Source organism: Molothrus aeneus, chromosome 14, assembly GCF_037042795.1.
Source record: "Molothrus aeneus isolate 106 chromosome 14, BPBGC_Maene_1.0, whole genome shotgun sequence".
In the NCBI taxonomy this organism is placed as follows: Eukaryota; Metazoa; Chordata; class Aves; order Passeriformes; family Icteridae; genus Molothrus; species Molothrus aeneus.
This window is the reverse complement of record NC_089659.1, coordinates 13,446,219-13,456,842: the sequence shown is the minus strand read 5'-3', so window position 1 is coordinate 13,456,842 and position 10,624 is coordinate 13,446,219. Positions and strand designations below refer to the sequence as shown.

Below are 10,624 nucleotides of genomic sequence, written 5' to 3'. Positions count from 1 at the left end.
TGAGAGAGTCTATGATGCTCAGCATGACCTGGCAATGGGCACTTGCAGCTCAGAAAGGCAGCTGGGTGCTGGTGCATCAAGAGAAGATGATGGCGACAGGGAATGGGACTAGAAAGATCCATAGAGCCTTTCTCCTTCCTTCACCCTTCACCTAACTCAGATGGACTCGTGATGTTTCAGAAAGAGGATCCTAGATGAAAAAGAACAGAATAAAGGGAAGTGTTCTTCACTTGCAGTCTGGTCCCTGGAGGGTGGGAGTCTCTTGGGGAAAGGAGGACAGACCTGCACTTCTGGGAGAATGGGAGAAGTTGGATGGATTGTGGTGTTTGTGATGACTTTCATCAGCTGCAACGGTGAGTAAATGCTTCCATGTATAAGAAAAAAAATCAGAGTACTAAGAGGATAGCAAAAATCTTTTGAATTATAGCTTTTTTTTTTTAATTGACAAGTCAATTAGGAAGTCTTTAGCTTATTGTATTAACCATAGAGCCTGAGAATTCATGAGAGTCTCCTTTGGCATCAGATACAATGAGGTGCTTTCAAGAGTGTAGCAAATGGAGCAGTATTGGGCAAGTCAGCTTCCCTGCCCCAAGGCAAGAGCAAAACCAGCTTTTTGGGACCTTTAGCAGGGACCCACTCTGGTGTCCAGCTCTCAAAATAGTCTTGGTGAAGCTGGAATATGCATTCTAAATTTAATAACTCATCCTCATTGCTCTGTTAGCATGGCCCTGGGAAGGAGAAGAGCTGTGAACCAGGTGCTGGCACATTTGATTCCCCTTGGTCTCTCCTGCCTAATGACTCTCTGGTTGCATCAGGAAAGCGGGGACTGGGACCTTGGCTTCAGTTCCTATTCCCCTGACTGAATATATCCTTTCTCAGGGCATGTATGACACTGGCAGCAGCAGAAGAATAGTTTTGGGAAATGGGAGAAAAGTGCTCTTACACGTTGTATACAAAAGCATAGGATTGCTCCTGACATTTAGAAAATTGGGTTGAAATATAGTCCCTATTTCTTCATAAAAAACCCAGCTTTGCAGATTACTGGGATCTGCCTCTCAACCAACTTCTAGAGAGCTAAAGCTGTTGAATTTAACCAATGTCTTTTCGGGGAGGGGAAAGGGGAGAAGAATAAGGGGTATTGGGAAAGATGAGCCAAGTCAAAGGAAATTCAGGTGATTTGCTACTTACAAGAGGCACGTCCCAGAGATGTGGGATCCATGGACAGGCAGCTGGAGAAATTGGGAGAATGTGTGGAGAAAATCTGCCAACTCTTCTCCTGTGCCTACCTGAACACTTGGCAGGGTGCTGATCTAGGTCAGGTCTGAAGTTTTCCAAGGCTAAAGCAAAAGGATAGGTTTTGGTCCCCCATTCCTATTCCAGGCTCAGTACTGCAGGGAATACCCCTAAATGTTCCTGCCCACAAGGAGACTGTCTGTACCGAGAAAGAATTAAGAATTGGCAAGTGCCCAGAGAGAAACTCAATAAAAATAGCCATGAGGTCAAGGCAGATGTTCACTTCCCCACGTCTGATGACGTGGGCTGGCTGTGTGCTGTGGTGTACAGCACATCTGAGACCTAGCCAAGTGCTGGCACTACTGCCCGGTGAGTCCTGTCTCTCCGGAGGACGTTTCCCTCCTCTGCTGCATTCTCATTTCTTCCCTTCCACTGCTGTTCCTTGCAGCCTTCCTGGATCTGTCTAGTGTCCACCAGGTCACGGGCACATGGATGGCATCCACCACTCTACCGTGCACCTATGTGCCTACAGAAGATTTCACCCAGCAAACGCTCAGCTGGAGCGTGGAGCAGGACTCCAGCACCTCCACCATCTTCCGAAGGGACAACACCGGTGACCACGTCCTGCTCTCCAAATTCCGAGGCCGAGTCAGCGTCCCAAAGCATAACCCAGGGGATGCCTCACTGCTCATTCAGAACCTTGAAATGCCTGACAGTGGACACTACACTTGTCAAATCATCTGGAGGTCCAGAGATGACAGATTGATAACAAGAGAGGTGACCACTATAGTTAAAGTTGTCAAAGGTAAATCCAGCAGTAAAGTCCTGCTCTTGTGCAGGCAGGTTAAACCAAAAGAAGGTAGGGGAACCAGCATTGGTATGAATAGTCTTTCACACCACACAAGGTTGGGGGTTGAAGCATCTGCCTCCCTTGCTGTGTTGGTTAACCTTCCCAACACATGGAGGTGTAGGAATGAACTGGGGAAGAGAGCCAGTTAGTGTACAGGCCAGGCTGGATCTATTGATGGGCCAGTTGAACCCATAATGTCTGAGATAATATCCACATCTGGTTCTGTGCAGGCAGCCAATATCTCTGTGGCTCTTGTAGCAGGTGGGTGTTGTGTGAGCCAAGTCTGCCCTCTCCCCTTCCAGAGCATCCTCAAGGTGTGCTAGAAAAATCTCTTTCTGCAAGGGGGCCACCCACCCCAGAGAGCAGGACTTTGTGAAAGGGCAGCAGCAATGGTGGCACTGTGATGGTGTTTACAGGGGTCTCAGGTTGAGGGAAGAGACAAGGATTTGACTCTATGTTTTAGAAGGTTTGATTTATTATTTTATGATATATATTAGATTAAAACTATACTAAAAGAATAGAAGAAAGGCTATCATCAGAAGGCTAGTTAAGAATAGAATAGGAAGGAATGATAACAAAGGCTCTGTCTCGGACTCTGTCTGAGCTAGCTGGGCTGTGATTTGCCGTTAATTAGAAACATCTAACATAAGCAAATCAAAGATCTACTTGTTGCATTCCACAGCAGCAGAAAATCAATGTTTGCATTTTGTTCTTGAGGCCTCTCAGCTTCTCAAGAGGAAAAATCCTAAAAAAAAGATTTTTCATAAAAGATGTCTGTGACAGTGGCACAGCTAGTGTAACCTGGATTAACACACAGGTTACCTGAGCTCATCCTGTGCAGGGAGGCGATGCTAAAGCCGAGCTAAACCCTTCCTCCTGGGAAGCGAGAGCTGCTGCGGCAGGGGGACCGTGCCCAGCCCAGCCAGGGCTCCGTGACCCGGCCCCTGTGCTCTGTGTTGCAGTGGCAGCCACCAAGCCCATCATCAGAGCAGCGGAGCCGGGGCTGACGCTGCCGGCCGGAGCCAGCACCAGCCTGAGCTGCGAGGCCGGCGGGTCCCCTCCCATCAGCTACCGCTGGTTCCGCCGCGGCCCGGCGGGCACGGCCGAGCCCCTGAGCAGCGGGGCCGAGCTGGCCTGGCCCAGCCTGCGGCCCTCGGACAGCGGCACGTACTTCTGCGAGGCGCACAACAGGGCCGGGGCCGGCGCCGTGCAGCGCAGCGATGCCGTGCGCCTGACGGTCACAGGTGAGTGCCGGCAGCGCAAACCCTCTGCAGAGGGGCCCGGGAACCGCATCCTCCTGCCCTGCCCGGCAAGGAGGAAATGCCAAACGCCTTCAGCACCCTGACACAGCCCTGCCCGCTGGCTCCAGCCTGCGTCCTTCTGCATTTCCTCTATTCAGTTTCCTCCTCTTTGAGGAACTGCTCTTTTCTGATGCAAAACCAGATTTCTACTTCAAACATTCCTTTATTTATTCCTCTGTGGGTTTTTTGAAGTTCTCCCTGGCTCTGTAATGCTGCCCATTGCAATTCAGCAAGTTTAGACAAGGAGTCGGGGCTTTATTTGGAGAAGCGGGAACAAGGGAGTGGTAACTCAGTGGCAGAACAAACCAAGCTGGCCTTTGCTCCCCCTCGCCAGCTGCGTGTCTCAGGGAGACACACTGCACTTCATTCCAGGCTCTGGCACCTCCAGGCTCTGCAGGACACTGTGTGACAGCTTGGACTCAATGGCTGCAGAGGCCTTTTTCGATCGAATCAATTCCATGATGGGTGCCTGGTGCAAAACCTGCAGCTCTCCTTGGCTGGTGACTGGATCAGCAGAGCTGTGAAGCCCCTGATGGCAGAGCCAAGCACAGGCACCTCCCAGTGGCCTGGGAAAGAGGCAGAGCCTGCTGAGCTCCCGGACACCGAGCTCTGGCTGAAGCCCTGGGTGCTTTTCCCAGCAGTCCCAGCCTGGAGGGAGCAGCACAGGAACAGGCTCAGTGCTGCAGCTGCTGCCCCACGCTGCTGGCACAGCATCCCCCTCCTGTCAGCTGGGACGGGGCTGCTTCCTCCTGCTCCCCCACCCGTGGGGAATTCTGCACCACAGCAGCATCACCATGGTGGTCAGGCCCCTGTGTAAGACTCTGCTCCCCCTCACCTTGCAGATGTGCCCACAACAACAGCAGCCTTGCAGAGGGATGTGGGAACCACGGGGGGACACCACTCAACCACCAGTCAGGAAGACAGTAGTGACATGGAGCACACAGTGACAGGTGAGTGCCCAGGCCTGGGTTATTCACCTCTGTGGCAGGAGAATACCAAGGCAGGGAGTTTGCTCTTCCACAGCCAGACCAGACACCTATACTGAGTATGAATTGTGTCTTGATTGTTACCCGGAGAGGCACCACCAGAGGCTGGCACTCCTACTTGAGAATGTGCCTGATGATGGGAGGGGACAAGAAAATGATTTCTGTGTCCCTCTGGGACCAGAACTGTTGAGGCTGCAGAGCTTCTGAAGGAGGTCACCTGGGGCAAGAGACTTGGCTTAGGCCTCTACACCTCAGGAAGTTTATGGTGCAACTGATGGCAAAGCCCCCCAGGCCAGCCAGGGAGTCACCATAGGAGAGAGAGAGTGAAGGTGTCCTCTGGGAATCTGGGGAAGTGCCAGCAGGGCAAAGCCAAAGCATTCCCAGGCCATGCTGCAGCCAGGCATGATGCATCATATCAGCCAGGGCTGCCAGGAACCTGGGGCAAAGGTCAGGGAGGGGGACATGAGTGCCAAATGCTGCCCCAGGCCTGCTGGCAAAGGGTAACAGGTGAATCTAGGCTGGCAGAGCAGACCCCATTTTCCTGATGCCCAGTGGGGCTGCAATGCATCCACCATTCTCCACTGACAGATCCAGTCCCAACCACACGGGTCTCCAGGATGGATGCTGCTCCAGTGGGGCCTTTCACAGACATAGGTGAGTGGAGTCTCATGCTGGAAAACTCCAGATTTGCACTGGCAAACATCATCCCAGACCAGCTCCACATCTGGCTGCTGTGCTTGTGGCAGATACAAACACAGCTGACAAGGATTTTTGCAGGGCTCAATGCAAAAATCCAAGCAGACAAGGGAGACACAGAGCAATAATTTCAATTACTAACAAAATTAACAATCTAGTCTTCAACAAGGCTTTGAGTTACTCAATTATGCTCTGGCTCTTGAAAAAACTATTTAGTTATTTCTATCTGTCATCTACTTGTGATTGACTCTCTTTTTTAAGTTTGCAATGCTTTTGTAGATTGATTCACTGTGATCTGATAAATTCATGCAACACATACTTTTAAAATTTTGGCATCTATGAGATAACAATAAGAAATCTACAGTTGCTTTGTTTTGCATGTCTAATGCTGTTTACATCTAGCAGTAACTTACTTAAAGCCACCGACTGCAGGGAACAAACCCTGGCATGCCAAATGCCAGGTATTATCCAGGCAGGAGCTGCACTCCTGACTCCCGCCCACACGCCTGTTGGTGGGGGTGTCTGCAGCCTGAAGTTGGCTGTTTGTTTTCACGCAGGGATGCCCCATCCCTGGAAGTGTCCAAGGCCAGGTTAGACGGCGCTTGGAGCAGCCTGTTTGGTGGAAGGTGTCCCTGCCCACGGCAGGGTGTGGAACGAGATGATCCCTTTAAGATCCCTTCCAAACGGAACCATCCCGGCATTCGGTGACTGCCGGCAAGTGGCTGAACCCGCAGGTGGCCTCGGCCCTTTCTCGGTTAGGATTTAAAGGCCGTCCAAAGCAGGGGGGGAGTGGCGGCTGCCGGCCCCCGTGTCCCCCGGCCGCGGTGACAGCGCTGTCCCCCCGTTAGAAAAGTTAATCCACAAACACCAGAGGTTTATGTCCAAAAAGGAGACAGAGGAGTCCTTTTACTTTATTCGAATAAAGGGAGAGGCCATGGGGCATTCCCCTGGGATCTCTCAGATATTTTGGAGGATGCAGCCTCCTTTTTATCCCAATTTCCCGGCCACATTTCCCTTCTCTCTTTCTCCATTGGCTGAGGTACTTGAGAGGTTCAGACTGCCCCATACCCCTGATACTAAAGATTCCCCTCTAATGTATAACCCTCCCTTTTAATTTTTAATTCTTATGGAATTTAGGGTTTTTTCTTCCCCATTGTTTCTTTCATCTTTCAATGTCTAATTTCATTTATCAGCAAACCTAAAGTTTATTAGTAAAAGCAAATATATTTTTCCATTCATCAATCAGCGGAATCCTTCCCATTGTTTCTTCTATCTCCCAGTGCTGCTTTTATCTACCAGCAGACCCACGGCTTGTTTGTAAAGACAAATCCGCTCTTGCTCCCCCGCGCAGGTTCTCCGCGGCTCGCACCGTCCCCGCTGCTGTACGGGCTGCCGGCCGCGCTGGGCGGCGCCGCGCTGGGCGCGCTGCTGGCGGCGGCGCTGGGCTGCTGGCGGCGGCGGCGGAGGAAGGACGGTGAGCAGCGACAAACACAGCCGGGCCGGGCGGTGGGGACAGCCCCGGAGGAGGGGATGGGTGGGCAGTGGAGGGCCCGGTCCGAGGTGACGGATGGGAGGGACTGTCCCATCCCCATTGCTCCCATCCCCGTCTCTCCCATCCCCGTCACTCCCATCCCCGGTTGATCCCTTCCAGAGAGAAGCCTATGGAAGGGTTATTCCCAAAAACGTTTTGTTCTATGACACATAAAACAAGTTGATGCATATCTTAAATTCTTTTTTTTTTTTTTTTTTCAGAACCTCTCTATGAAGTTGCTTTGTGAGTACAATTTTCTACTTGGGGCATTAAGACTGAGGGCACTGTACTGGTATCTGTTCCTAAAAAGCCTGTTTGCTCAGGGAAAAGCAAAGATTTTTTTATCTTACAGGGGGAGGATCTGAAGACCTTGGCAGTTTAGTTAGCAACATGAGGACTTAACACATGGTCACAGGAGATACTCAGACTGTTCTTTAATATGGTAGAAAAACTGAAAGATACTCTGGGTGCTTTGCTGTGCCTGTCACATGCCATGGGAAAGCTGTTCTCTGTGGGAAGTTCTTGCCATTATTTAGGAAAGCAAAAGACATAAATTTTCAGCTCTTCCTTTAAGTTCCCTCTACACTTGCCTTTCTCTATAAGAAACATGTCTTAGTGCTTGGCCAAGTATTACTTTGCAGAGTTCCTGTTAGCATATGATTGTACAAACACATCTTCTGCCCTGTCCTCATCTCAGTCTTCAACACCTTCATACTGCTTTCCTACTCAGACACACACCATAGCCATCTGTAGCAATTTTTCCCAAATAATCCTGGTATTTATTTTCCAAAGGCTGGACTGTCTGCTGGTAACTTTAGAGTATAACATGATAATGCCACGAGAGTTTATAGTACCACTATTAACCAGTGCTTCTTTTTGTGTAATTCTTTTAACATCACTTTCTAGTGTCTTTCAGAGCCCCCCAGACCCTCAATAGAATAGTATGAATTTTGCTGATCCACAGATTATGTGGTAGATCTTGTCTCTAAGGTGTAAATGAAGTGCCATCTGCTTTAGTTGTCCCTCTCACTCGTGTCTCTCTGTCCCAGCCGCAGAACTGCAGATGTCGCCCTGCTGCACCCTGAGGTGGAAGTCCCTGTTAAGTGCCTACAGGAGGAAACGCACTCTAGCCCTGAAAAGACCACCATGAAAGGCAGGAAAAGCCCTGAGTATGAGAACCTTGTGACTGCAATGGAATCTCAATATGAAACAGAAGGAATTTTGTAAAGTGCCAGCTTTTCCACATAAGCAGCCATGCAGGGCTGCAGGTACTGAATAGTGAACTCAGCAGAAGGAAACTCTTCCTCCTGTTGTCCCTCTGTTCTGCTCTCACTGTTTGCTTTAACCCAGAGGAGCTGCATAACCTTTTGGTCTTTGGCAGACCAGGCCCTGCCTGCAGGAGCAGAAACCCCCAGCCAACTCTTTGCCTACCCACTTCTATAGAGCAAGTTGTTTCTGAGCAACCTGAAGGACCCAGGGCAGGAAGAAAGGATCTAAAGGAGTGAGAACATGAAATTCTTTAGCCTGTAAATCCAGGAGTAGTTGGTGCAATGCTGCCAGTCAGTAACACTAGCAAGGTGTACTCTCCAATGTGTGTTCCTGTTAAGACATCCCAGGCTGCAGGGAACCAGGATTGTGCTGGAAATGGAGATCCTCTGGCTTTTGCAGTTCAGCAAATACTGGTTGTACATTACATCCTGCCTGTTGCCTGTGCTTGAGTCTTTTTTTTTTTTTTTTTTTTTCAGCATGGTAAAGGGACCACAGAGGGGAGGCTGATGTCCCAGGAATGCCATTTTTGCTATCAGACTGGAGCTCAGTGCTCAGTGAGAGAGGGAATGAGTCTCTGAACTGTCACCCACTAGTTTTCTCCTGGAAAACAAGAACTGATGTTGAAGGAAATGCTGGCATTTAATTTTTACAGTATGGGGACCAGAGGCATGATAAAATAGAAATTTGAGGCATTAAGGGATCTCTCTGAATACAACAGGCTGACACCAATTTACTCTGGGGGATGTAAGTCAATCTGTCTGATTACTAATGCTGACCTGTTGTGCAACATGGATGCAAATCCTGCCTTCAGCTGCAGTGCATTCCCTACAGTACACTGTCACTCAGCAGCCTGATTTGCCTTGTCACTGTTAATTGTTTGCATCTTGCCTGGATGGCAGTGCTGCTGTCAGTTCTGTCCTCTCTGTCTGTGCCTCCAGCCAGCATCCCTTTGTCCTCCAGGGACTTGGCAGGGAGGAGGAATGCCTCCTGGCTTTAGCAAACCAAATTTGTAAGAATTACTGGCTTTTTTATATCAGTGGGTGCAGCAAGGAAAGCATGGGGAAGCAGCTGAGCTCAAGTCACACACACCCTCCTGCTTGGCCCTGACTTCACCCACAAGGCTCATCTCTGCTGCCATGAATCATCTCTGTTTGGGTCAGCAGCCTAACAGCAGGGTCACTTTGCTGTTTGTGGCCTAAGTGCTGTGTAGAGCCACACTTTGACCTTTACAGTTCTGAACTGCAGGATGTGAGCTGGGAAAGATCAGAGAAAAAAAATCTCCTGCCTATATTGTGAGGGCTTCACAAGCATGGTGACAGCCATGCAGGGAGGGCTGTGCTGGCTGTCAGGCTGCACTCCAGGGAGGCAGACAGGATGCAGTCTGTCCCTGTGGGACTCATGGCAGCCAGCCCTGAAGACCCCATGCTGCAGAAGCTGCTGGCATCAGCAGTTCCAGGGGTGGTGCAGAACAAAGGAGTTGAGGGGAATGGAGAGCTGCAGCCATGCTCATGCAGGGCAGTAGCATATGGTGCAAGGTCAATACTGGGTGAGAAGGGAACTGAAAACTTCTCAGCTTCCCCATCCTTACCTCAGCAAATCTAGGCCCAAAACACATGACATAGCACTCTCCTTCCTCCCCCCCTCCCCCCCCCCCGACCCAAAAATCATGCTCATTCATTTTCAATTAGTTTGGTATTTTGTGCAAGTTTTCCTGCTGTTTAAAGCTCTGAGCTCCAGGTTCACTCATTGACTATGGTAACACCATGGTTTTTTCCATCTTGTGATTCCTCCCAGCACTGATCTGCTCTGACAAGGTCTAGATAAGGTCTAGATACCTTCCTCAGAAGACATGAAGCCTGGGAGAAGATACAGAGGAAGAAGGCAACAGGAGTTAAGAAAGGGGGAGCAGATGGACCCAGATGGACCAGCCCCCATGTACTCCATGCTGTCACTCCTCTAGTTAGGGCAGCGACAGGACTTTGGTCACAAGTAGCAGAACAGTGGGAACATTAGAAGCCTGTCTCCAGTGCTGAGGTGTTTTTCCCTGGATAACAAGTGTGTGATTATTTCTGTATTTTACTTTTTGCATGTTTTCCATGTTTCTAATAAAACCTGTTGGCAATAGAACATTTTTCTTCTGAAAGCCACAGGGAGTTCTGCAGAAAACTTCTCCTTTCCTTGCACTGTGCTCATCTGCTGAGCTCTGCTCCAGAACGGAAGGAAAAGCTCAACTTCTGCCCTGTAAGGACGCTGCCCCCCAAAAACACACTAACTCAAGTGTCCAGCACAGTGTCATGAGACTTGCAGTTCCCCTTGCAGTGCTTGTTCCATGGAGGGGACCCGTTGGCTTTTACAACTGCTGGGTTTGTACCATACTTCAGAGCAGGGAGGTGGGAGATGAAGTCACAGAGAAATTTGTACCACTGTAATTTGATGCTTGTTCTTGTAAGAGAGGAAGGGGTTTACTTTCTTCCCCTTCACCCCAGTCATCTGGAAGGATCTGGGAGCTGAAGGGAAGAATTATCTAAAAAGCAGAGGGTAAACTACTGGAAGCAAATATTGAAAATCTATGAGAAAACAAGAATGAAGGGCATAAACAAACCCTTGGCCAGCTGTGGTGCAAAGGAGGTTGGGTCTGTTGACATCTTAAGGTTTGAATGACAGCAGGACTTGGGGCTGACATGGCTGTGTGCTTCATGGAGGAGTCACTGGGGACAAAGCAAAGCCTGAAATCTTAGACCTTGCTCTCTTTTGAAGC

The 10,624-nt window shown here is 49.7% G+C and overlaps 1 protein-coding gene across 1 annotated transcript; it reads left to right on the top strand.

The window, feature by feature from the left end:
- Positions 1–250: 250 nt before the first annotated feature.
- On the top strand, positions 251–8,310 carry LOC136562567 (V-set and immunoglobulin domain-containing protein 4-like). The gene is made up of 8 exons (XM_066559473.1): positions 251–353; positions 1,682–2,038; positions 3,046–3,327; positions 4,227–4,334; positions 4,959–5,024; positions 6,418–6,540; positions 6,819–6,840; positions 7,647–8,310. The coding sequence occupies exons 1-8, from the start codon at positions 299–301 to the stop codon at positions 7,822–7,824; spliced, it is 1,191 nt and encodes a 396-aa protein (XP_066415570.1). The 5' UTR covers positions 251–298; the 3' UTR covers positions 7,825–8,310.
- Positions 8,311–10,624: the final 2,314 nt, after the last annotated feature.

Excerpts from the sequence above, each read along its gene's own strand:
- LOC136562567 (XM_066559473.1), top strand. The coding sequence starts at position 299 with ATGGGAGAAGTTGGATGGATTGTGGTGTTTGTGATGACTTTCATCAGC. Across the intron at positions 2,039-3,045 it reads TATAGTTAAAGTTGTCAAAG|TGGCAGCCACCAAGCCCATC; the intron begins GTAAATCCAGCA and ends TCTGTGTTGCAG. Across the intron at positions 3,328-4,226 it reads CGTGCGCCTGACGGTCACAG|ATGTGCCCACAACAACAGCA; the intron begins GTGAGTGCCGGC and ends CTCACCTTGCAG.